The 26,567-nt window shown below is 42.8% G+C and overlaps 1 protein-coding gene across 6 annotated transcripts in view; it reads left to right on the top strand.

Moving 5' to 3' along the window:
* Window positions 1–22,207, top strand: part of LOC137311362 (CMP-N-acetylneuraminate-beta-galactosamide-alpha-2,3-sialyltransferase 1-like) — a 197,434-nt gene extending 175,227 nt beyond the window's left edge. For all 6 annotated transcript variants that reach the window (XM_067978649.1, XM_067978626.1, XM_067978636.1 and 3 more), the window contains 4 exons: window positions 224–403; window positions 5,417–5,462; window positions 8,496–8,615; window positions 13,361–22,207. In XM_067978649.1, the coding sequence (XP_067834750.1) occupies window positions 224–403; window positions 5,417–5,462; window positions 8,496–8,615; window positions 13,361–13,534 (520 nt within the window). In that variant the 3' untranslated portion in view covers window positions 13,535–22,207. The remainder of the gene's footprint in view (window positions 1–223; window positions 404–5,416; window positions 5,463–8,495; window positions 8,616–13,360) is intronic.
* Window positions 22,208–26,567: the final 4,360 nt, after the last annotated feature.

Below are 26,567 nucleotides of genomic sequence, written 5' to 3' on the forward strand. Positions count from 1 at the left end.
AGTGTGATAGTGACCAGATAACCTGTTTTAGGGATGTTGATTGAGGGATAAATATTGGCCAGGACATGGGGTAGAACTTCCCTGCTCTTCTTCGAAACTGTAGTGCCCCTACCACCACCCTATCAGCTGTGTCAACGTAGAGCAGGAATCATTTTAGCACTTGCTTAATGTCCTGCTTTTCTGATGGACTCATTTTTCAGTTCTTTGTCTCCTGTCCATATAGGATGAATGAGGCACGGATCGCTGGCTACCAGGCGGACGTGGGCAGTAAAACCACACATCACTTCATGTACCCTGAAAGTGCTCAGAACCTTGCAGACAATGTGTCCTTGGTTCTGATCCCATTTAAAATACTGGACCTGCAATGGCTAATGAGCGCCTTTACAACGGGCAGAATCAGCCGGTGAGTCAATAACTAATTGTTGTCAACGGAAAAACACATAAACAGGCAGTAACTCCACGATAGTGAACTTCCCTCTACATTTCTTTTACAATTTTCTCCCTTTCCTACCCTCTTGTCTTGACAACATTGACTCACTCTGGGGTACAGCTCCAAATGGGCCTGCAGCCCTCCCATACCTGGCCCAATTACCCATCCTTCATATATGAGCCTAGATAGGGGATGTATAGGCTTTCATTCCCATGAGCTGTGTAATATTGGGTTGTGTAATATTGGTCAGTGAGAATGCTATTTTAGAACATACTTGGTGGAGACCAATAAAACTGGGTCATTCATTGACTACCTCCCCTTAAGTGTCCACACAATCAATATCAGTGGAAGTGCAGGATTCAATAAGATATTTATTATTGATCAATGAGTATCAATTATGTGAGGTGCAACAATGGTCAGCAGATGACAATTCCACGATAACAGGAAGTCCCAATTTGGTCAGTAAGAGACAATTAGATATCAGATTATCATAGAATCATAAAATAGTTACAGCACAGAAGGAGGCCGTTCAGCCCATCGAGCCCAGGCTGGCTCTTTGAAAGAGCAATCCAGTTAGTCCCATTCCCCCGCTGTTTCCCCATGGCCCTGCAAATTTTTTCCCTTCAAGTATTTATCCAATTACTTTTTGACAGCCACGATTGAATCTGCTTCCACCACCCTTCCAGGCAGCGTATTCCAGATTGTAGCTACTCGCTCTGTAAAAAATGTTTTCTTCATGTCGCTTTTGGCCATCACCTTAAATCTGTGTCCTCTGGTTCGCGACTCTTCCGCCAATGGGACAGTTTCTCTTTATTTACTTTATCTAAACCCTTCATGATTTTGAACACTTCTATCAAATCTCCTCTTAACCTTCTCTGCTCTAAGGAGAACCCCAGCTTCTCCAGTCTATGCATGTAACTGAAGGCCCTCATCCCTGGAACCATTCTAGTAAATCTTTTCTGCACCCTCTCTAAGGCTTTCATGTCCTACCTAAAATGCGGTGCCCAGAATTGGACACAATATTCCAGATGTTTTGTAAAGGTTCAACATAACTTCCTTGCTTTTCTACTCTATGCCTCTATTTATAAAGCCCAGGATTACTTATGCTTTTTTGACCACTTTCTCAACCTGTCCTGCTAACTTCAAAGATTTGTGAACATATACCCCCAGGTCTCTCTGTTCCTGCACCCCCTTTAGAATTTTACCATTTAGTTTATATTGCCTCTCCTCATTTTTCCTGCCAAAATGTATCACTTCACACTTCTCTGTGTTAAATTTCATCTGCCATGTGTCTGCCCACTCCAGTAGCCTGTCTATGTCCTCTTAAAGTCTATTACAATCCTCCTCACCGTTTACTACACTTCCAAGTTTTGTGTCGTCTGCAAATTTTGAAATTGTGCTCTGTACACCCAAGTCCAAGTCATTAATAGATATCAAGAAAAGCAGTAGTCCTAGTACCAACCCCTGAGGAACACCACTCCTTCCTCCAGTCCGAAAAATAACCATTCACCACTACTCTTTGTTTCCTGTCACTTAGCCAATTCTGTATCCTTGCTGCCACTGCCCCTTTTATTCTATGGGCTTCAATTTTGCTGACAAGCCAATTATGTGGCACTTTATCAAACACCTTTTGAAAGTCCACATACACAACATCAATCGCATTGTCCTCATCAACCCTCTCTGTTACCACATCAAAAAAACTGAATCAAGTTAGTTAAACACGATTTGCCTTTAACAAATCCGTGCTGGCTTTTCTTTATTAATCCACACTTGTCCATTATGTCCCGGGTTATCGTTTTAAAAGCTCCCCCACCACCGAGGTTAAACTGACTGGTCTGTAGTTGCCGGGTTTATCCTCTCAGCCATTTTTGAACAGGGGGAAACATTTGCAATTCTCCAGTCCTCTGCCATCACCCCCATATCTAAGGATGATTGGAAGATTATGGCCAGCACCTCTGTAATTTCCATCCTTACTTTCCTCAGCAGCCTAGGCTGCATCCCATCTGGACCTGGTGACTTATCTACTTTAAGTACAGCCAGCCTTTCTAGTACCACCTCTTTATCATTTATTAGCCCATTCAGTATCTCAACTACCTCCTCTTTTACCTTGACTTTGGCAGCATCTTCTTCCTTGGTAAAGACAGATGCAAAGTACACATTTAGTACCTCAGCCATGCCATCTGCCTCCACGCGTAAGTCTCCTTTTTGGTCCCTAATCAGCCTAACCCTCCTCTTAATACCCATTTACTATTTATATGCCTATAGAAGACGTTTGGATTCCCTTTTATGTTAGTTGCCAGTCTATTCTCATACTCTGTCTTTGCCCCTCTTATTTTCTTTTTCACTTCTCCCCTGTGCTTTCTATATTCAGCCTTGTTCTCACTTGTATTATCAACCTAACATCTGTCATACGCCCCCTTTTTCTGCTTCATCTCACTGTCTCTTTCGTCATCCAGGGAGCTCTGGCTTTGGTTGCCTTATCTTTCCCCCTTGTGGAAATGTACTTAGACTGTACCCAAAGCATCTTCTCTATAAAAGCTGCCCATTGTTCGATTATAGTTTTGCCTACCAATCTTTGATTAAAATTTATCTGGGCCAGATCCGTTCTCAGCCCACTGAAAATGGCCCACCTCCAGTTAAGTATTTTTATTCTAGATTGCTCCTTGTCCTTTTCCTTTTCCATAACTAATCTAAACCTTATGATACTATGATCACTTTTCCCTAAATGTTCCCCTACTGACACTTGCTCCACTTGACCCACCTCATTCCCCAGAACCAGATCCAGGAATGTCTCCTTCCTCGTTGGGCCGGAAACATACTGATCAAGAAAGTTCTCCTGAACACACTTCAGAAATTTCTCCCCCTCTTTGCCCTTTACATTATTACTATCGCAGTCTATATTAGAAAAGTTGAAGTCCCCCATTATCACTACTCTATAGTTCTTGCACCTCTCTTTAATTTCCCTGCAAATTTGCTCCTCTATATCCTTCCCACTAGTTAGTGGCCTATTGAATACACCCAGTAGTGTAATGGCTCCTCTATTGTTTCTTATCTCTAACCATATAGATTCTGTCCTTAAACCCTCCAGGACATCCTCTCTCTCCAGCACTGCAATTTTCTCCTTAATCAATATTGTCCCCCCACCACCTCCTTTTTTTCCTTCCCTATCATTCCTGAACACCTTGTATCCTATATTTAGTACCCAATCCTTCCACTTTTTTGAGCCAGGTCTATGTTATCGCCACTAGATCATATACCCATGTAGCTATTTGCGTCTGCAGCTCACCAACCTTATTTACTGTGGTCTAATCTATCTTAGACCTTCTTGTATTCTCTTTCAGTCGGATCCCAACCCGCTATTGCACTATTTCTTATTTTAGTGCAATCTGTCTCTCCCAATCCTTTGTGCATCTTGTTTCTCCTTTCTAATGCTACATTTTGTTGCCCATCCCCCTGCCAAATTAGTTTAAATCCTCCCCCACAGCACTAGTGAACCTCCCTGCGAGGATATTGGTCCTAGCTCTGTTGAGGTGCAACCCATCCGTCTTGAACAGGGCCCTCCTGCCCCAAACTGATTCCAATGCCCCAAGAATCTGAAGCTCTCTCTCCTGCACCATGTCTCTGGCCACGCATTAACCGGCCTTATCTTCCTATTTCTGTACTCACTAGCACGTGTCACTGGGAGTAATCCAGAGATTACTAGCTTTGAGTTTCTAGCTTTTTAACTTCCTCCCTAATTCCTGAAAATCTAACCGCAGGACCTCAACCCTTTTCTTTCCTATGTCGTCGGTACCCACATGGACCACAACTTCTGGCTGTTCCCCTTCCCCCCGCGGAATGTTCTGCAGCCTCTCTGTGATGTCCTTTACCCTGGCAGCAGAGAGACAACACACCATGTGGGACTCATGTTGGCGGTCACAGAAACGCCTGTCTGTCCCCCTAACTATCAAATCCCCTATGACTACTGCATTTCTACACTTCACTGTGCCCCCCTGTGCAATCCTTTGCCCCATGGTGCTGTGCTCAGCACTGCAGTCCTTCGATTAGTCGTCACCATCACTGATATTCAATGCTGAATACCGGTTTGAGAGTGCCACACACCCAGAGGATTCCTGCACTGCCTGCCTCTTCCAACCCTTTCAGGTGGTCACCCAATTGCTATCCTGAACTCTTTGTGACTGCGGGGTGACCACCTCCTGGAACATACGATCCAGGAAACCTTCAGCCTCCCTTATGCTCTGCAGTGACTCCAGCCGTCCCTCAAGCTCAGAAACCCTCAACTTGAGCTCGAGCAACAGGAGGCATTTCCTGCACACGTGGCCCTCCAGGACACATGAAGCATCCTGAAATTCCCACGTGGCGCAGGAATTGCAGGCAATGGGTCTCAGCTGCCCGTCCATTATATTTAGAAACCTTTTTCTTCCAAACTCCCTTTAGATATTCGATTATTATTAATTTACTTACTGTTTACTTACCCTGATTAACCTACCCTTTTATTCCGGGTCTCTCAGAGCTCCTCCTCTCTGTTCACTGCGACATCACTGTGATGGCACTCTCTCTGTTCTTAGTGAATGGGGCTGATACCTGGGGCTCCTCCCCTGGTGCTCAGCACCCCTTCTCTTGACTCTGCTCCACTCCCGTTTTTGTACTGATAACTGAGGATCTTCCCCAGTTGCTCAGTGCCGTTTCTTCGACTAAATTATCTATTTATTTATACATAATTACTTCTTAGTATGTTTTGAGTTTAGTTCTCCTTTTTAAATTTAGCACCTCCTTCCCCCACTACACCGAATTCCCACTCTTACCAAATTCTCAAGTTCCCACACAGTTTACGATTCACTCTCTTTGCGATGCCCGGTCTGTGCTTCAACTCTCAACAATTATTTAGATTACATTGTTGTATTTCTCTTTAATTGTGTGCTCGGAATGAGATGAATGAATCACATTTTCTACTTGACATTTATTTATTTATTCTTTCATGAACAGCACTTATATTCCAGTGTTACGCAAAATCAAGGCAAATAAAGACAAGGTGAGTTGGAACTCTGTTTTCTGGATTCAGATGGGAAGGGTCAATGTTGAGGTACAGGTGGAAGATTTTCAGTGGCTGGTTGAAGCAGCACTTATACTACAATTGTAACATTTGCACCAACACTGAAGTTGTAGTGTAAATCTGGAGTCAATGCCCGTCCCGACTCCAGAGCAAAGCAGAGTGAGACCTCTTGAAAGAAGTCAAATCAAGCCCTGAATCTGAATGTACACAGCATTTCATCATTATTGGTGCAAAGATCAAAATTCATTTCACTGACACTACAATTGTAGGGTAAAGGTAATCTGAGAGCGTATCGTGAATGGTGACTGGGTGAGACTCCGGGGAGGATTGGGTAGTCTATAGAAGGAAGGGGGTTGGAGTACAAGAGTAATTGTTGCAATTGTACAGGGCTTTGGTGAGACCACACCTGGAGTACTGTGTACAGTTTTAGTCTCCTTACCTAAGGAAGGATATACTTGCTTTAGAGGCAATACAACGAAAGTTCACTAGATTGATTCCTGGGATGAGAGGGTTGTCCTATGAGGAAATATTGAGTAGAATGGGCCTATATTGTCTCGAGTTTAGAAGAATGAGAGGTGATCTCATCGAAACATATGAGATTCTAAGAGGGCTTGACAGGGTAGATGCTGAGAGGATGTTTCCCCTGGCTATAGAGTCTAGAACTAGAGGACATAGTCTCAGGATAAGGGTATGACATTTAGGATTGAGATAAGTAGGAATTTCTTCACTCAGAGGTCGTGAATATTTGGAATTCTCTACCCCAGACTGCTTTGGATGCTCAGTTGTTGAGTATATTCAAGACTGAGATCGATAAATTTTTGGACACTAAGGGAATCAAGGGATATGGAGATTGGGTGGGAAAGTGGAGTTGAGGTCGAAGTTCAGCCATGATCTTATTGAATGGCGGAATAGGCTCGAGGGGCCATATGGTCCACTCCTGCTCCTATTTCTTATGTTCTTAAGGAACAAATCATTGAACATCTATTGTAAGGGTCAGCCATTGAGTTGTTGAGGAGTGGATGACTGAGCATTTCTGATAATTCATAGATGTGTTGTTGAGGATCTGTGGGAAGGGCTGAATATCTATCACATGATGATTGTTGGGTGGTTAAATGTCTATATTGATAGTGAAAAGTTTGAGAATCTTTGGATGAGGAAAGAATGTTAAGAGTCTGTTGTGTTTGAGTGGTGTTTAGTTGAGTACCTTTAGGGAAAGGAGAGTGGTTTGTGATCTCTGTGGGACGTGCGGAATTGATGACCTATAGTTGAATTGGTTTAGGATCTGTGGTTAGAGTTGGGTGGTAGAGGGCTCATGATAAAGGTTTGCTTGGTCTTTGGCTGGGATCTTTTCACTTCCATGGGATATACTGACCCATTTTCCACATTGAGACATCCGTATTGCCTTTAATATCCATGCAGACACTTCTGTTTTCCCGTGTGACATTCCCATGGCTGATCAAAGTAGAGATGAGACCTTAGCCTGTAAATTACTATTGGTGTTAGTTGGAACACCTGTGCTAGTCAAAGATTAAAGAGCAGTAATGCTGAGATTGCAGTGTGCTAGGCAAGTTGCAATTAGATTTTGCACAATGCCAAATTATTGTTCTCAGGAAGTGGCTTCTTGGTGTCACAGCACTGAAAATGTACTTTAAACTTGTTGAAGTCACTATTGCCAACATAACACACGATTAGTTCAACAGCACAACGTATCCCATGGTTCTCAATCCACACGTGCGGTGCGTTGCCAACCCTCATTCAAATAAAACAATCATTGCTGCAGAGGCTGCTTCTAGATGCTGAATAGAACTGCAATTGAGATCAAAGCTAGAAACCTCTTTCTAAAATAAGTACTGAATTCAGTAATCCCGAGCACTGCAATTGGCTGAAGAGGACTAGCAAGAGCAGGAAGGAGCTGCTGTAAAGTCAGGTAGCATGCAAGGCTTATCAGCATGTCCCACCAGTTTGTAACATATTGGGGGTCATTTTGAATTTGGCCGATAGTGTAAAATGGAAGATATTGGATTAGCCGCCCGTTATATCTCTCTCTCGATTTTCATTTCCCTTGACTTCAATGAAAGTGAAAATCAGAATAGATGTATAACAGTATAATAGATGGAAGTAGGAGGTCTTTGTGATGGAGAGCATATGGGATCGGAAGCTCAGATACTGGTCGAATAGGATGCTGAGATTGCAAACAGCCTGGTTCAGCCTGAGCTAATGGCTGGGGAGGGGGATGGAGTCGGTGATGAAGGCACGGAGATTGTGGCAGAAGCTGAAGATGATGGATAAATTTTGGACGTGGAGAGATCGAGAGAGGTGGTGGAGAGGTAGAACTGGATGTCGTCAGCTTACATGTGAAAGCTGATCCCTTATCTGTAGATGATGTTTCCAAGGGGCAGCATGTAGAGGAGGGGGCCAAGGTTGGATACAGAGGTAATGGTGCAGAGGTAACAGTGCGGAGGTGGGAAGACTCTGGAGGTAACTGTGTGGATTTGTAGATGTGAAGTCAATGGAAATAAAAATTGGGAGAGATGTAAAACTGGCTGCCGACTCACTATCACCCGTTTAACACTATTGCACAAAGTGAAGATCTACCCCTTTGATTCCACGTACATGCTCCATTTCAGTCCCTGATCATTTTTCAAGTCTATTTAGTGGAAAAAAAGGCCAACCCAATTTCCGTACTTACTCCTTAACTTGCTAATATTGTCAGTGACATTTGAACTCTGTATTTTCATCAAGAAACCTCAGAGAAGGTCCAAGGACCTTAGTGTAGTGAATGCACCACAAAAGTTGACAGGAGTAAGAGAGAAGATGAGAAAAATTAAGTAGCAGCTAGGTGACACCAAGCTCAGTTTCAAATTTGTTTAAAAGCTGATTCTTTCTATAAGTGGATCAGGAAAATGTTGAGCCAGTTCTGAAAATCTGTACCTGCTGGTAGACTTTCAACTTGCCTTTCTAGAAAAAAGAAATCCTGTTCTAAATTCGATTTCTTGTTCTCCACATTTTCAGGTATTGATCTTTAACCCAACTTTTTTTAAGTATGTTTATGATAACTGGAATGAGCATCATGGGAGATACTCCTCAACTGGGATGCTGGTCACAATTTTTGCACTTCATGTCTGTGATGAGGTAAATGTGATTTCTAATATATTTTAATTATTAAATAGAGAAATATAAGCTTCTTTATTGTTCATTTGGTAAATCTACTGCCAAATGTTGGACAGCCACACAGACTTGAGTATAGAAGATTGAGAGGTGATCTATTCGAGGTGTTTAAAATGTTAAAAGGATCCGATAGGGCAGATAGAGAGAAACGATTTCTTCTGATGGGGAAATCAAGACCAAACAAATGAATATAATCTTAAAATTAGAATCATAGAAAGTTATGGCACAGAAGGAGGCCATTCAGCCCATCGTGTCCGTGCTGGCCGAAAAAGAGCTATCCAATTTAATTCCACTTTCCAGCACTTGGTCCGTAGCCCTGTAGGTCACGGCACTTTAAGTGCACATCCAAGTACTTTTTAAATGAGTTGAGGGTATCTGCCTCAACCATCCTTTCAGGCAATGATTTCCAAACCCCCACCACCCTCTGGGTGAAAAAATTTCTCCTCAGCTCCCGCCTAATCCTTCTACCAATTACTTTAAATCTATGCCCCCAGAGCCAGGCCATTTAGGAGTGAAATCAGGAAGCCGTTTTTCACACAAAGGGTAGTAGAAATCTGGAATTCTCTCCCCAAAAGGCTGTGGACACTGGGACAATTGGAGCTTTCATGTCTGATCATTGAATGATACCAAACAGAGTGAGGCTATTTGCCCATCGGGCCTGTGCGGGCTTTTTGGCAGAGCTATCCAATTAGTCCCACTCCCCTGCTCTTTCCCCATAGCCTTGTAAATTCTTTCACTTCAAGTATTTATCCAATTCCATTTTGAAAATTATTATTGAATCTGCTTCCACGATCCTTTCAGGCAGTGCATTCCAGATCATTACAATTTGCTGCATAAAAAAATGTTTTATCATGTCGCCTGATTCTTTTGTCAATCACCTTAAATCTGTGTCCTCTGGTTACTGACCCTTCTGCCACTGGAAACAGTTTCTCCTTATCTACTCTATGAAAACCGTTCATGATTTTGAACACCTCTATCAAATCTCCACTTAACCTTCTCTGTTCTAAGAAGAACAACCCCAGCTTCTCCAGTCTCTCCACATAACTGAAATCCTTCATCTCTGGTACCATTCTAGTAAATCACTTCTGCACTGCTAAGGCCTTGACACTCCTTCCTAAAGTGTGGTGCCCAGAATTGAACACAATACTCCAGCCGAGGCCTAACCAGTGTTTTATAAAAGTTTAGCATAACTTCCTTGCTTTTGTACTCTATGCCACTATTAATAAATCCCAGGATCCCATATGCTTTTTTAACAGCCTTCTCAACTTGTCCTGACACCTTCAAAGATTCGTGTATGTACACCCCCAGATCTTTCAGTTCCTGCACCCCCTTTAAAATTGTACCATTTAGTTTATATTGCCTCTCCTCATTCTTTCTATCAAAATGTATTACTTCACACTTCTCTGCATTAAATTTCATCTGCCACATGCCTGCCCATTTCACCAGTCTGTCTATGACCTCCTTAAGTCTGTTACTACCCTCCTCACTGTTTACTACATTTCCAAGTTTCGTGTCATCTACAAACTTTGAAATTCTACCCTGTCCAGGGGCATAGATAAGGTCGATAGTCAAAATCTTTTCCCAAAGGTAGGGGAGTCTATAACGAGGGGGCACAGATTTAAGGTGAGAGGGGAGAGATACAAAAGGATCCAGAGGGGCAATTTTTTCACTCAAAGGGTGGTGAGTGTCTGGAACGAGCTGCCAGAGGCAGTAGTAGAGGCGGGTACAATTTTGTCTTTTAAAAAGCATTTGGACAGTTACATGGGGAAGATGGGTATCGAGGGATATGGGCCAAGTGCAGGCAATTGGGACTAGCTTAGTGGTATAAACTGGGCGACATGGACATGTTGGGCCGAAGGGCCTGTTTCCATGTTGTAACTTCTATGATTCTATGATTCTATGATTAATATATATCAAAAAGAGCAGTGGTCCTAATACCAATCCCTGGGGAACACCATTGTATGCTTCCCTCCAGTCTGAGAAACAACCGTTCACCACTTCTTTCTGCTTTCTGTCCCTTAGCCAATTTTGTATCCACGTTGCCACTGTCCTTTTAATCCCATGGGCTTTAATTTTGCTAACAAGTCTATTATGTGGTACTTTATCAAATGCCTTTTGAAAGTCCATATACACAACATCAACCATACTACCCTCATCAACCCTCTCCATTACTTCATCAAGGAACTCAATCAAGTCAGTCAAACAAAGATTTTCCTTTAACAAATCCGTGCTGACTTTCATTTATTAGCCCATACTTTTCCAAGTGCCAATTAATTTTGTCGAGGATAATTGTCTCTAAAAGTTCCCCCACCACCGATGTTAGGCTAACTGGCCTGTAATTGCCAGATTTATCCCTCTCCTTGTTTTGAAGATTTGAAATCCTCCAGTTCTCTGGCATCACCTCCAGATCTAAGGAGGATTGGAATATTGTGGTCAGCGCCTTTGCAATTTACTTCCCTCAGTAACCTAGGATGCATCCCATCTGGACCGGGTGACTTTTCTACTTTGAGTACTGCCAACCTTTTAAGTACCTTTTTATCTGTTTTTATCCTATCCAATATTGCTACTACCTCCTCTTTTACCACTACATTGGCAGCATGCTCTTTTCTAGTGAAGACCGATGCAAAGTATTCATTTAGTACCTCAGCCTTACCCTCTGCCTCCACAAGAAGATCTCCTTTCTTGTCTCTAATCGGCCCCACCCTTCCCTTGATTACCTTTTTACTATTTATAAAAAACTTTTCGCTTTCCTTTTATGTTAGCTACGAATCTATTCTCATACTCTCTTTGCCCCTCTTATTTCCTTTATCAGATCTCCTCTGTACTTTCTGTATTCAGCTTAGTTCTCTATTGTATTATAAACCTTACATTGTCATAAGCCTCCTTTTTCTATTTCATTTTAATCTCTATATCTTTAGTAATCCAGGAGCTCTAGCTTTGGATGCCCTTCCTTTCCCCTCATGGGAATGTGTCTACTCTGTACCCGAACCATCTCCTCCTTGATGGCCTCCCATTGTGCAATTACTGTTTTGCAAACCAATTTTTGATTCTAATCCACCAGGGCAAGATTCCTTTTTAACTCACTGAAATTAGCCCTCCTCCAGTTAAGTCTTTTTACGCTTGATTGCTCCTTGTCCTTTTCCATAACTATTCTAAATCTAATGATATTATGATCACTGTTTCCCAAATACTCCCCCACTGAAACATACTCCACTTGCCCCACTTCATTCCCCAGAACTAGATCCAGCACTGTTTCCTTCCTCATTGGAAACAAACTGATCAGGAAAATTCTCTTGTATACATTTCACAATTACCTCCACTTATTTGTCCTTTACATGGTTACTATCCCTGTCAGTAGTGGGATAATTGACATCCCCCATTATCACTGCTCTTTGGTTCTTGCGTCTTTTTGAAATTTGCCTGCAAATTTGCTGCTCTATCTTCTTCCTACTACTTGGTGGCCTATAGTACACACCCAGTAACATAATAGCTCTTCTATTGCTTCTTAATTCTAATCAAATAGATTCTGCCTTTGACCCCTCAACTACATCATCCCTTTCCAGTGCTATAATAGTTTCTTTGATCAATACTACCACCCCACCACCCCCTCCACTTTCCTTCCTGAATACCTTGTAACCAGGAATATTAAGTAGCCAATCCTCCCCTTCTTTGAGCCAGATTTCTGTTATTGCTACTATATCATAGTGCCACCTGGCGACTTGTGCCAGCAGCTCACCAACTTTATTTACCATGCTATGTGCATTTACGCACTTGCACTCCAAACTCCTCTTCACAATTGCCCCCTCTCTGATCCCTCCTATTACTGAACTATTCTCTAGTGCTATTTGTTTTTCCCAGTCCTCTGTGCTCCTTGTTTCTCCTCTCTAATGTTCCATCCTGGTGCCCATCCCCCTGCCAAATTAGTTTAAACCCTCCTGCTGATATTTGTACGGTATGGATATCAAGCGATATGGAGCTACGGCAGGTAAATGTAGTTAAGGTACAGATCGGCCCTGATCTAATTGAATGGCGGAGCAGGCTCGAGGGGCTTAATGGCCTGGCCTACTCTTGTTCCTATGTTCCGAGACCAGAAATACCCTATACTCAAATCAGCTAATCTCAGCCGACCAATTGTCCTCAGTGCTCCAAGGCAAGCAATTTGAAAAAGTAGCCAAGCTCCTGCTCCAGTGACATCTTTTGGAAAGAGCCTGTGTGGACATCAGATCATTTCAGGATCCAGCTGTGCAACGCCCCCCTCTCCCCCCATACTCACTGCCCAGGTTCACTCATGAAGAATGGCCTCATGGGTGAGATACCATATTTGAGTCAAGAACTGTGAAACTATCCCCAAGCGGGAGTTAGCGCCTCCAGGGGAGATGAGGAGAGAATTGGGACAATAAGGTTTCCTTCGTTTGACTGTATTCTAATGGCTGCTGCTGGATGTTGCACGGGTGTGGACGTCGGGTGAGAACAAGAACTGGCTCGGCTGTGATGCCAACGGCCGCCACCCCCCCACACCATTGGCAGAAGAGCCTACAGACTCTCACTAACTGGTCTCACACACAAACAACGCCTAAGTCCGGGAGGGTAGTCTCACCCATGCAATCAGACCCTCAGCATGAGTCATTGGGGAAAAAAAGCGGAGAAAATTGAGACTTTCTTCTTTTGTGCAGCTTTACTTTAACCTCTGTGCTGCTTCTACCCTGCAGGTGAATGTTTATGGATTCGGTGCCAACAGCTTAGGACATTGGCATCATTACTGGGAGAACAATAGTGGTGCAGGAGCCTTCCGAGTGACAGGAGTTCATGACGGAGATTTCGAAGCCAATATCACTAAGATCCTTGCCAATATTAATAAAATAAATTTCTTTAAAGGCACTTGATCCTGAAAGACTGTGACTGAACTCTGGATCAACATTGTACATATTGTAAATGTCTTCATGTTCGTCGAGTTGATGGATGGCAGAACTAGGAAATGGAACATTTCTCTACTTTGGGAATTCAGAAGAGCTGTCCCTGGTCATCTATAGTTGGACAAATGAAAAGTCAAACTGCTTCTGCTCTCTTCTAATAATGTGCCTTAACTTCAACCTTAGAAAAACATTCCTTACTGCAACACTGTGATTTTCTTTTTCCTATTTTGCACATCAGCTATCTTTTTGATCTGTCTGATTATGAATCTCAATTCTGTGCTAATTAGTACCAAATTATGGGCAGTTTCATACCATGGACCGTGTCGATCACGGACCAGATAGAGACTAACCGAGACTCATTTAATCTCCCCCCAGCTTTAGTCTGAAGAACATCTCCCAAGTTAGGGAGCAAGGTGGGGTGCAGAGAATTTGTCTGTCCTGCACTGAATTAAAATATAGGAGTATTATCTATATGAGGAAGTATTAGTCACAAATTTGAGTTGAGTGGGTGTGATTACCTGGTCAGCTTTCTATTTGGGACTGTTGAAACCAGACTAGCACAGCACAGAAGATATCCCATGTTAAAGACATGCTGACTCATTAATAGTGTGAAGAATCTTGGGACCATGAGCAAATGTGCTTTCAGAGAGGAGGAATTGGACAATATACTGACTTGAACAAGGCTTTAAATGGAATATGAGGATTCAAGAATGCTGATTGACAGATTGGAGCTTCTCGAATTTCTTCCAGCAGTACCATGTTGTATTCAAACAACGAGACAATTTAAATTTTATACAGAAGCTGACATATTTGATTGAACGTGGCATTGTGTTAGCACAACACTCAACACTACCCTAAAATTTAGTTAAACATGTGCCTAGGAGCTCCCTAGAATGGCTCATTGCATGAAAATTTAATCATGTGTAACACTTAGTCATAAAAATGTGAAAAGTTCAAGGTTCCATCACTGGCCTCTGATGAGTTAACTAATCTATGCAGAATAATTGGCAACAATGTCCGCGATAACGGTAGAGAAACACCAGCCTGGGTATGTCTTTCAATCGCTGTTCAGTCACCCCTGCTACAAAGTGTGTGAGACATTGGGTGATTCCAGTACGGTCGAATAGCCTGTTGATGCTCACTGTCTAGAATTGCACATGGGTGAGGTTACCGAGAGTTATTGGCATCATGGAATCATATCCCAGAGGGTGTCAATGCCTTCGGGAGAGATGGGGATGAAATGGGTGGGAGCGAAGAGGAAGGAACCCATACCCAGTCCTCGTGTGCAACTCCTCTGTGTCAATACCTTTAAAAAAAGGCCACTGCCTTCATGAAGAACTGATTGTTAAACCTTTTCTCATTTGCTTACAAACTAAACAATGCACTGAGTTAAATCAGGTTGGAAGGCACCATGATATCGCTTACACCCAATATTATAAGCCACCTCCACCATCCAACAAAATTAATAGGTGTTCTACTTTTCCCCTAAAGCCAGTGGACCTTTAAGTCCCATTACATTGGTGGCCTGAAAGACTCCTGATTCAATTATGGTACTTCTTGACCAGTGAGGTACTTAATTAGAATTGGATTTCATTCAGACCTATATCTACTTGGGGGTGATGGGGAAGTTGTAATTGGTTGTCTTTCCCTGTCATGATCTATTAACCAAGCTGCTATGAATTGGTTGTACAACCTATTTACATTTTAACTTCCAGGGTGTGGGCTCTCTGGATGGCTTAATGGGTAAATGTACTGTGGGGGTACTTAGCCAGAAAGTCAAGGAGATTCAATCCCCACTCTGATCTCATCTTGGGCGATACTATGGATGCTACCGTTGACCTTGGTGCCTCTGGGTAAGGGAACAAATAAGCCAGGGATCCAGCTCCTAATCATTATACTGCTGAAAAGTGTATGCCTGTGGCTACAGGGTGAAGACAAGATCAGGATAGGCTGTGATGCTCCTCCATGGTCAAAGTAGCTTGCCTGCGTTCACTGTCAAGACACACACATGAAGAATGGCCTGTTGGGCATTTGAAACCGGTGGAACCTCACTCCAGCAGAAGTCACCACCTCTCCTGAAAAATTGTCAAGACAATTGGCTGTTCCACTGACATTTTGGCTACACTTTTCTCTTGCTGATGGGCAGTAATGGTGGGAACTGTCTAAATTGTCATGCCAGGCCTATAGTAGAACTGAAACTGAGACAGGAGAATGTCCTACACCTACATGAATGAAAGCTGATAAACACTACCTCTTAAACCGAAAACTGGACTTCTTAAAAGAAACAAATGCGAATGATCCTCACTTTAAACAACCAAATTGCCTTAAACAGGCTGTAAAATGCACTCAATAACTGTTGCGGTGAAGCAACAGCCAATCAGAGAGGAGAGGGGATGTCTTGCGATAATATATCGCAGTTTCATCAGCCGTTGGGTAGTTACGGAGCTAGGCTAAAGTCCCGGAAAAAGATGCTTGAAGATGGTCAAGTTCGAGTTGATGGACATCAGCAATTTGTGCTGCAATGTGTGTGTGCACGTGAAGTTTAAAAATGTTTATTTAGTCTGTATTAGCTGATCTCAGGAATGGTAAGGGTACAACAATGGGCCTCCATTAAAATGAACTGACCTCACATTATCGTGTGAGGTATTATTATTGGTCTCTCACTGTCACTTGGGAAGGGTGTCAGAGGGCAGAAAGCACCTAAAAACCCTACCCCAACATATGTCAGTCTTGAGGATGGAAGGTGAACATTGGAGGGAGGATATAATGGAGTAATTCCCGCCATCCCACTCCTCCTTGCAGGGCTTCCACACTCCAAATCGAAGTTAGGTCTACAGTAGTGTTGCCCCTATTTTCCAGCCCACATTGCTCCCGGGAGCATGGTGAGTGTGGAGTTAGCCCTATAGGCCTAGGAAGTGGGAAGTTGTTAACTATGTAATCAAATTCATTATTTAGGTGGAAGGCTGCTGCCACTATACTAGTTGCAGGGTAAATGCTGTGAGTCTCTATTGATGCACAAAAAGTTTTATATCAAATGTATGTTAACGGGAACGATTGTGCCAAGGTTAACGCTAGCAACAATCTGACTTAAGTGGTTCTAAGTATTGGTACCCCAACTGGAGGCTTTCAACGTATAACTTTCCAGCTTAAAGTGGCACCAAGGTGGGTGAAGGGTCCAAATTTTTGAGGAGGTGAAAAGCAGAACTGGAAGGGGAGCAAAATTCGGAATTCTCTTTTACATAGTTCCCTACTTTGTATCTCAAAATGGCCACTTCAGGAGGCCCTGACAAAAGAATTCCTTTAACATTCTGCTTGAGGAACTGGCTTCATTTTTAAAATAGAATGCCATCTTTTCACTTATTTCTGTGGCATTGCAATATCTGTGGTCCAGGGATCACCTTAGACTCCACCAGGGTCTTACCTCCTTTAGATAATAAGCCTGACCCAAGTAGATGTGGTACTTTGTCACCAGTTAAGTTAAGACCAAAGCAGTTAGATCTCCTAGATGACTGAGTTAGTAAATGGACTGCGGTACTGAGCCATACACACCAGGACAGTTCTAGCTTTGATGCTTGTTCTGTGCTGGATAAAGATGATCTCAGCATTATGGTGGCAGAGGCACTGGAAGTGGCCTCACTGCTCCTGAGGTAGATGGAGAAAGAATCAGTGAGGGTTCCTGATTCTGATCATTGTCCAGTTAGACCCTACTGAAAGGTACTGAAGTCAGGCTCAGCTGTTCACCATCCCCACTGCAGTAAATAATCTGCTGACACACACATAGAGAATATGAGTGAGGCACCAGACAGCAAGTGGCTGATGCCTGTGGAACTGTACCCCAGTAAGAGTCAGTGGAGGTAATTTTGACTTTGGGCAATAGTGTAAAACAGACGATATTGTTTCAACTGCCCATTGTTCATCTCTCCCGATTTTCATTTCCATTTAAGTAGACGGAATGAAATTGAAAATCGGGAGAGAGGTATAACAGGTGGCTGAATCAATATGGCCAGTTTTACACTATCACCCAAAGCCAAAATTACCCCTCAGTGTCTTTAAGGAAAGGAGGGGAGAAGATTGGGAGCGGAAAAAGGGAAAGTGCATCTTATTTTTTTGTTCTTGTTTGTGTTTTTATCTTGTGTAATATAAAAGGTGAAAAGAAGGGTAATGATTATTAGAGAACTATTTCTGAAATCATGTGATGTAACAAAAAAAATGTGCCTTTTTAGTTAATTTGATGCCTTTCTGTGTCACTACTGGATGCAAAATTGTGGATGTAAGTTTTTAAAATAGGAAGAGGTTGGAGAGAGAAAGCAGGAGAGACAAAGAATACAGCCGTGTAATTTTTCTCCCCTTTAACCCTTTCCTCAGGCTTCGTCCTGCTATACGCCACCTGAAACTTTGACAAATGCTGCTCTGAAATTGGCTGTGAGACCAGACTGGGGGTAAATGACTCTCTGTCCAGTCTTTCTATAGAAGTGCCTAGAACTCCAATTCCCGGAGTTCTCATGGAACTGTTAGTGTGAGCTTCCCCTCATTTATTGCTTGAGATTTTTACCACTGTTTTGGGGATCACATTTCCACCCATTTATAATTAGAGTCATTGGTTTCTATTGCCATTAGAAGTCAAATTCCATCTGTATTACACGGGATTATGGGATTTTCCAGGATGTTTCGGGGGTCAAATTTCATTCACTGTTCTGTGAAAATCATAATTAAGTGTCCCTGCCAGTCTGTGCTGAGCTCAGCCGGGGAGGCTCCAGGGGGAATTACAACTGGCCTCAGTCCCTGACTGTGAAAACAAATGTTCTACGGATGCCACTGCTGATCACGATGCAGGACTGAATCAGGCTCCGTCGCCACTCCAGCAGTCAGTTGGCTAGCACTCATTGTCAAGGCTCACACATGAAGAATGGCCACTTGGGCACGATACTAGGAGGCAACTGTCGCCCATACCCCTGGAAGAGTCAGTACCCTCAGGAAGGGAGAGGAGAAAATTGGTTTGGGGGTGGGGGAGGCTGAGATAAGTGTCAACATTAATTAGTAATCTCATAGTAAGGGGTCCTCTGGGGCAGAGTGATCATAATATGATAGAATTTCATATTGAGTTCGAGATTGACGAACCTAAGTCCGAAACTGGAGTCTTAAACTTAAATAAAGCCAATTACATAGGTATGAGGGGTGAGTTGGCTAAAGTTGATTGGGAAATTAGATTAAAAGATATGATGGAAGATAAGCAATGGCAAACATTTAAAGAAATATTTCAAAATTCTCAAACAATATACATTCCATTGAGGAATAAAAACCCCACAGGAAAAGAGATCCATCTGTGGCTAACTAAAGAAGTTACAGATAGTATTAGATTAAAGGAAGAGGCTTATAATGTTGCCAGGAAAAGTAGTAAGCCTAAAGATTGGGAGAGTTTTAAAAAACAGCAAAGGGGGACCAAAAATTTGATAAAGAGGGAGAAAATAGAATATGAGAGTAGACTAGCAAGAAATATAAAAACAGATTGTAAGAGCTTCTACAAGTGTGTACAAAGGAAGAGAGTATCAGAAGTAAACGTGGGTCCCTTAGAGGCTGAGACAGGAGAAATTATAATGGGGAATGAGGAAATGGCAGAGACGTTAAACAAATATTTTGTATCTGTCTTTACAGAAGAAGACAGAAAAAACATACCAGAAATATCGGGGAACCAAGGGTCTAATGAGAGTGAGGAACTTAAAGTAGTTAAAATTGGTAAGAAAAAGTACTGGAGAAACTAATGGGACTAAAAGCTGGACCAGATGGCCTTCATCCTAGAGTTCGAAAAGAGATGGCTGCAGAGACACTGAATGCATTGGTTGTGATCTTCCAAAATTCCCTAGATTCTAGAATGGTCCCATCGCTATTCAAGAAAGGAGGGAGTTAGAAAACAGGGAACTACAAGCCAGTTAGCCTGACATCAGTAGTCAGGAAATGCTGGAATCTATTATTAAGGACGTAATGGGGCACTTAGGAAATCAGAATATGATTAGGCAGAGTCAACATGGTTTTATGAAAGGGAAACCGTGTTTGACAAATCTACTGGAGTCTTTTGAGGACGTAACTAGCAAGGTAGATAAACGGGAACCAGTGCATGTAGTGTATTTGGATTTTCAAAAGGCATTCGATAAGGTGCCACACAAAAGGTTGTTACACAAGATAAGGGCTCATGAGTTGTGGGTAATATATTATGGATAGAGGATTGATTAACAGACAGAAAACAGAGTTAACATGCAGGTACAGCAAGCAATTAGAATGGCAAATGGTATGTTGGCTTTTATTGCAAGGGGGTTGCAGTGCAAGAGTAAGGAAGTCTTGCTGCAATTGTACAGGGCTTTGGTGAGACCACACCTGGAGTACTGTGTACAATTTTGGTCTCCTTACCTATGGAAGGATATACTTGCACTAGAGGCGGTGCAACAAAGGTTCACTAGATTAATTCCTGAGATGAGAGGGTTGTCCTATGAAGAGAGGTTGAGAAGAATGGGCCTATACTCTCTGGAGTTTGGAAGAATGAGAGGGGATCTCATTGAAACATATAAGATTCTGAAAGTGCTTGACAGGGTAGAAGCTGAGACGCTGTTTCCCTTGGCTGGAGAGTCTAGAACTAGGGGCATAGTTTCAGGATAAGGGGTCGGACATTTAGGACTGAGATGAGGAGGAATTTCTTCACTCAGAGTGTTGTAAATCTTTGGAATTCTCAACCCCAGAGGGTGGTGGATGCTCAGTCGTTGAGTATATTCAAGAATGAGATCGATAGATTTTTGGACTCTTAAGGGAATCAAGGGATATGAGGATCAGGTGGGAAAGTGGAGTTGAGGTCGAAGATCAGTCATGATCTTATTGAATGGCGGAGCAGTCTCGTGGGGCCATATGGCCTATTCCTGCTCCTATTTCTTATGTTCTTATTGACAGGTACATAGGTGTATCGGTTATGTTACTGGACTAGTAAACCAGAGGCCTGGTATTAATAATCCAGAGAATGTGGCAATTTGAGAATTTGGATTCAGTTTAATAAAAAATCTGGAAATACCCATAAAGCTGTCAATTTTTTGTAAAAACCCAAATGGTTCACTAATGACCTTGTCCAGTCTGGCCTATATGTGACTCCAGTCCCACACCAAGGTGGTTGTCTCTTAACTTCCCTCTGAAGTGGCCTAGCAAGCCACAGAGGTCAAGAAGAAGGCCTACCACCACCTTCTCAGGGCAACTAGCAATGGGTAATAAATGCCAGTCTTGCCAGTGACGCCCACATTGCGAAAATAAATAGAAAAGGAGAAGCTCTCCTACTCTTTCCTTCCTCCTCTGAGTAAATCATCTCCAATGCTGGTGTTTGTTGTTGGGTCTTTTAAGAACATCTGTGTACATATTTTCTATGGATATTTTACTGGAAAAAAAATCATAATTCAAACTACTTTTAAGTTAAAAGATGGATATGTCAATATTTTGAAATTTGTGACTCAGGACAGTTTAGGTCCACTAAATGAGTTTTATTTCTATCATTGATGATATATGGTTAAATTACTGAAAATCTATCCAGATTTAATAATTTGTTACTAATAATAATGGTGATGGATGCAGTATTTATCCAAGTACAACCTGTGTGTATTTGTTTTCAGAATTTAATGTTTGACTTAAAGGGGATGTCTATTGATTAATTTAAAGGGGATGTATATTATCTTTGCCACACAATCCTAAGTGTTATAATGGTAGATACCTGTATTCTTACTGATTGCACTAAATCAATCCTTATTAATCTTATGGTACGAAAATGCTGCTTGGAAGCAACCTGTGAGCAGCATTTTGCAAAGAGTTGCTCCAAGCAGTGGGCGATGGTCCCCATTTTTACTATTAGTAGGGAAGAAAACAAACATGCAAGGATACGTTCCACACAGAACGTCAGCTTGCAGCTGTCTGTAACTACAGTTCAGTACTGAGGGAGTGCTGCATTGTCGGAGCTGCCGTCTTTCGGGTGAGACATTAAACTGAGGCCCTGTCTGCGAGGTCCTGGATAGCTGGTTCCGCCAGTGTGTACCCCTGCAAGGAGTCAGTGTCTTCAGTAAAGGAGGGCAGTGGGGAAAAAAGCCCTTGAGTAACCAGAGGGAATTGACGGGGGGAGGGGGGCGAGTTAAGCATAAACACAGAGTAATTTTCCGAGTCAGGCAACAGGGAACCTTGCCCACCAGCAATTCATGTTGGAAAATTGTGGGAGTGCTGCCTGTGATTTTCGGTCCATAGATTTTGATGGACTTCCCAGTTCCTCACCCGATGTATGAGTGCAAATATTGAATGTTGGCAACGTGTCAATGATTTTCCAATAATCACTGCTGGTGGTTAAGGGCGTACCTGGAAAATTACCCCCAGTGTCCACAACATTCCTGTTTAAAAATACTACACATGCCAATTACTGCCCAGTCTGTTTTTAATAACCGATCATTTCATTGTTATCAGATTGCTGACTCAAATCAAGCCAGGTTTCTCCGCAGTCCTCCTTTACTGATGACGCTGACTCCTTGCAGGTGTACACAATGCCAAGTGCTGCACTAATATTGCCAATGAAAATGAATCATGTTATACTTTAATTTATTATGCAAATATATATTTATGAATAAATCTTAGATTTCAGACTGTGGGGTATGATTGATTCCAAAAAATACATTTGTGCAAGGATGGTAAATTGTTGTGTCTCTTTTCTCGCCTTCTGAACTCTTGCTTCACTTCCCTTGTTTCAAGGAGGTTCCTCTCAGAGGCCATGTGCACATGGCAATCAACTCAATACATCAGCATCCTACAATTCAAATACTTAATCTATTGTTGATACTACTACTGTGGCATTGCCCATGGTGCGTCAGTGGATATGCTGAAGTGTGACAGACAAAGTGTGACACAGAAAGCGCAAGCTATTTTTTAATATATTACCAGTGGATCTCCTGTGAATTTGCACATGGTAAGTTGGAGGATGTGGGGGTCGAAAATCCATTGGGGAGTGCAAAGGATATGGAGCAAAGGCATGTGAATTGAATTGAGGTACAGATTAGCCATGATCTAATTGAATGGCAGAACAGGCTCGAAGGGCTGAATGGCCGACTCCTATGTTCCTATGTTCCTGTTCCAGCATAAGTGCCAGGGGTGCACCTCCCCACGGCCTCCACCATTGACCCCATCAAAGGTTGCAGGGTCAAGGGGAGTGTCCAAGAGGAGCAGTCCTTTGGCAATTTGGAGGTGCATTTGTCAGCATGTCCCTGTGTCGAAGAGACCAGAAAGCTATACACCTATCTCTGTTGACTTCCTGTGTCAGGGGGCCACTTTAAATATTTCTAAAAATTGTGCCCCTGATCCCAGCCTGGATTGCCAAAAAAGTCCCACTTCCGCCAAGTGTCAGCTTGGTGAAATCAAGCATATCTGCGCCGACACTATGCTGGGTCCTCGTTAAACTTCTGACCACCCAACTTCTCTTACTGGCTCCCATGCTAGTTGGCATTGTAAGTGGTTCCCTCTTGTCAGTTACGGTCACCCTGCGTTTCAAAACTGCCACCTCAAAAAACACACCCACGGCCCTCCGGTCCTTTCAAAATACCATCCCATCTCCAACCTCCCTTTCCTTGTCAAAGCCCTTGAAAATGTGGTCGCCTCCTAGATCCATGCCCACCTCTCTCACCCCATTGATGGGCTGAAATGTGAAAGCTGATTCTTTGTTTGCGAATGATGTGGTGAGAGGTAGCATGTAGACAGTAAACAAAAAGGGACCAAGGATGGAGCTTTGGGCAGGTCACAGGTGACCACATGGGACCATGAGAAGAAAACAATTTCTCTCTATCTACTCTGTCTAGATCTCTCATGATTCTGAACTCTCCTCTCAACCTTCTCCGCTCTAAGGAGAACAACTCCAGGTTCTCCAGTCTATCCTTGTAACTGAAATCCCTCATCCCTGGAACCATTCTCGTAAATCTTTTCTGTGCCCTCTCTTAGGCCTTCACATCCTTCCTAAAGTGCAATGCCCAGAATTGGACACAATACTCCAGTTGTAGCCAAACCAGTGTTTTATAAAGGTTCGTCATAACTTCCTTGCTTTTGTACTCTATGCCTCGATTTATAAAGTGCAGGATCCTGTATGCTTTTTTAACCGCTTTCTCAACCTGCCATGCCACCTTCAACAATTTGTGCACAGGTCTCTCTGTTCCTGCACCCACTTTAGAATTGTACCATTTAGTTTATATTGCCTCTCCTTGTTCTTCCTACCAAAATGTATCACTTGGCACTTCTCTACGTTAAATTTTATCTGCCACGTATCCACCCATTCCACCAGTTTAAGTCCTCTTGAAGTCTATCACTTTCCTACTCACTGTTCACTACATTTCCAAATTTTGTGTCATCTGCAAATTTTGAAATTGTGCCATGTACACCCAAGTCCAAGTTATTAATATATATCAAGAAAAGCAGTGGTCCAAGTACCAACCCCCGGGGAACACCACTGTTCACCTCCCTCCAGTCCGTAAAACAACCACTACTCTGTTTCCTGTCACTTAGCCAATTTAATATCCATGCTGCCACTGCCCCTTTAATTTCATGGGCTTCAACTTTGCTGACAAGCCTATTATGTGGCACTTTATCAAAAGCCTTTTGGAAGTCCATTTACACCACATCAACCGCATTGCCCTCATCAACCCTCTCTGTTACCTCATCAAAAAACGCAATTAAGTTAATTAAACACAATTTGCCTTTAACAAATCCATGCTGACTTTCCTTAATTAATTCACAGTTGTCCAAGTGGCTGTTCATTTTGTCCTAGATTATCGTTTCTAAAAGTTTCCCCACCACCAAGGTTAAATTGGCCTGTGGTTGCCGGGTTTATCTTTATACCCTTTTTTGAACAAGGGTTAACATTTGCAATTCTCCAGTCCTCCGGCACCACCCCCATACCTAAGGAGAATTGGAAGATTATGGCCGGTACTTCTGCAATTTCGACCCTTACTTCCCTCAGCAACCTAGGATGCATCTCATCCGGACCGGGTTACTTATCTACTTTAAGTACAGCCAGCCTTTCTAGTACCTCCTCTTTATCAACTATTAGCCCACCCAGTATCTCAACTACATCCTCTTTTATTCTGACTTCGGCAGCATCTTCTTCCTTGGTAAAGACAGATGCAAAGTACACATTTAGTACCTCAGCAAAGCCCTCTGCCTCCAAGCGTAGATCTTTTTATTCCCTAATCAGCCCCACCCCTCCTCTTACTACCCATTTACTATTTATATGCCAATAGATGACTTTTGGATTCCCTTTTATATTACTAACATAAAAGGGAATTCTCATACTCTTTCTTTGCCCCTCATTTCTGTTTTCACTTAACCTCTGAACTTTCCATATTCAGCCTGGTTCTCACTTGTATTATCAACCTGACATCTGTCATACGCCCCCTTTCTCTGCTTCATCTTACTCCCTATTTCTTTCATCATCCTGGGAGCTCTGGCTGTGTTTGCCTGCCTTTCCCCTTCGTGAGAATGTACCTAGATTGTACCTGACCCATCTCTTTAAAGGCTGCCCATTGTTCGATTATTTGGGACTGAAATTAGGAAAAATGTCTTCACTCAGAGGGTTGTGAATCTTTGTAATTCTCTACCCCAGAGGGCTGTGGATGCTCAGTCGTTGAGTATATTCAAGGCCGAGATGGATAGATATTTGGACTCTAGGGGAATCAAGGGATATGGGGTTCGGGTCGAAAGTGGAGTTGAAGTTGAAGATCTTATTGAATGATGGAGCAGGCTCGAGGGGCCATATGGCCTGCTCCTGCTCCTATTCCTTATGTTCTTATGTCCTTATGAGGTGCAGTGGCTTCATGAAGACAGGAAGCAAAGGAACCAAGAAAAGGTGGCGCAGTGAAGATGGATCATAGAAGATAAATGATGGGGGGGTTGACCGCTTCAAAGTACAGAGAGAAGGGATAGCAAGCCACAGTCACACATGATGTTGTTGGTAACTATGACTAGAGCTTTCGTGGTGCTGTGGACAGGACAAAAGCAGGTTCAAAGTTAAAATGCTAGAACAGGATTTGAGAGAGTGAAAGGGTCATGGGTAGGCTTACTTGTATGGGAAGTGGTAATGACAGTTTTGAATGGGGTGAGAGCAGTGTCAGAGGTTGGGAAAAGGTTAATAATATCAGCAAACATATGTCAAGAAAAGGGAGTTGGATTGTCAAGAGGTCTGGGGTAATCAAGGCGGCATAGAGTGGCCTCCATGGAGGAAATGAGTTTGATCAGTTCAAAGAGGATGGTGAAGAAACTGCAAAGTGAGAGGAAACAGGATTGAGTTCAAAGCTCAATGCAGGGGTGAGTAGGGGAAGGAGAGAGATCATAACCATAGTCTTGGTTTTGGAGACAAAGGAGTCTGAGCTTCTTGCATTTAATGCGAAAGGTGAGGATGGAAATTGCAATAGAGGGAGGTTTGAAGAGGTGGCTGGTGGTGGAGAGGAGGGGTTAGGACCATTCATGTATGTTAGGATGATTCTGGTGGATTTGACTGTAAAGAGGTAGTAGAACAAAGTTTGAGTTGGTAGAGCCGGATCTGCCAGTAGATGGCCAGCCTGGTTGATTGCCAATTGCATTCTCACCTGCGGCCCATAGACTTGAATCTTCAGAAATGAATTTTCTACCAAGGCAGTGATGGAGGTGGGAGAACATCTGGGATCTGGTGGGATTGAAGGTGAATGCATGGCCATTGTGGAACATAGATGTTGTTGTTGGAGTGAGTGTAGGACTAGAGACTAGGATATAGAGGAGGCCTTCATGTGGGAGTTAGAAGTTAATCTTTCCCAGGGACAGAACAAAAGGGTAGTGGGGTTGGGCTGAGCAGGATGATATGAATCAGAAAGAAGATGAGGAAGTGGCCAGGGATGGCCACATTCATGTTCCAGATCTGAAAAGTGGCAATGCCTCAGGTAATGGCAAGATCAAGGAGGTAGCTTTGTGTGTGGATGGTAGATTCCCTGTA

This window comes from Heptranchias perlo, chromosome 3 (assembly GCF_035084215.1).
Source record: "Heptranchias perlo isolate sHepPer1 chromosome 3, sHepPer1.hap1, whole genome shotgun sequence".
Lineage (NCBI taxonomy): Eukaryota > Metazoa > Chordata > Chondrichthyes > Hexanchiformes > Hexanchidae > Heptranchias > Heptranchias perlo.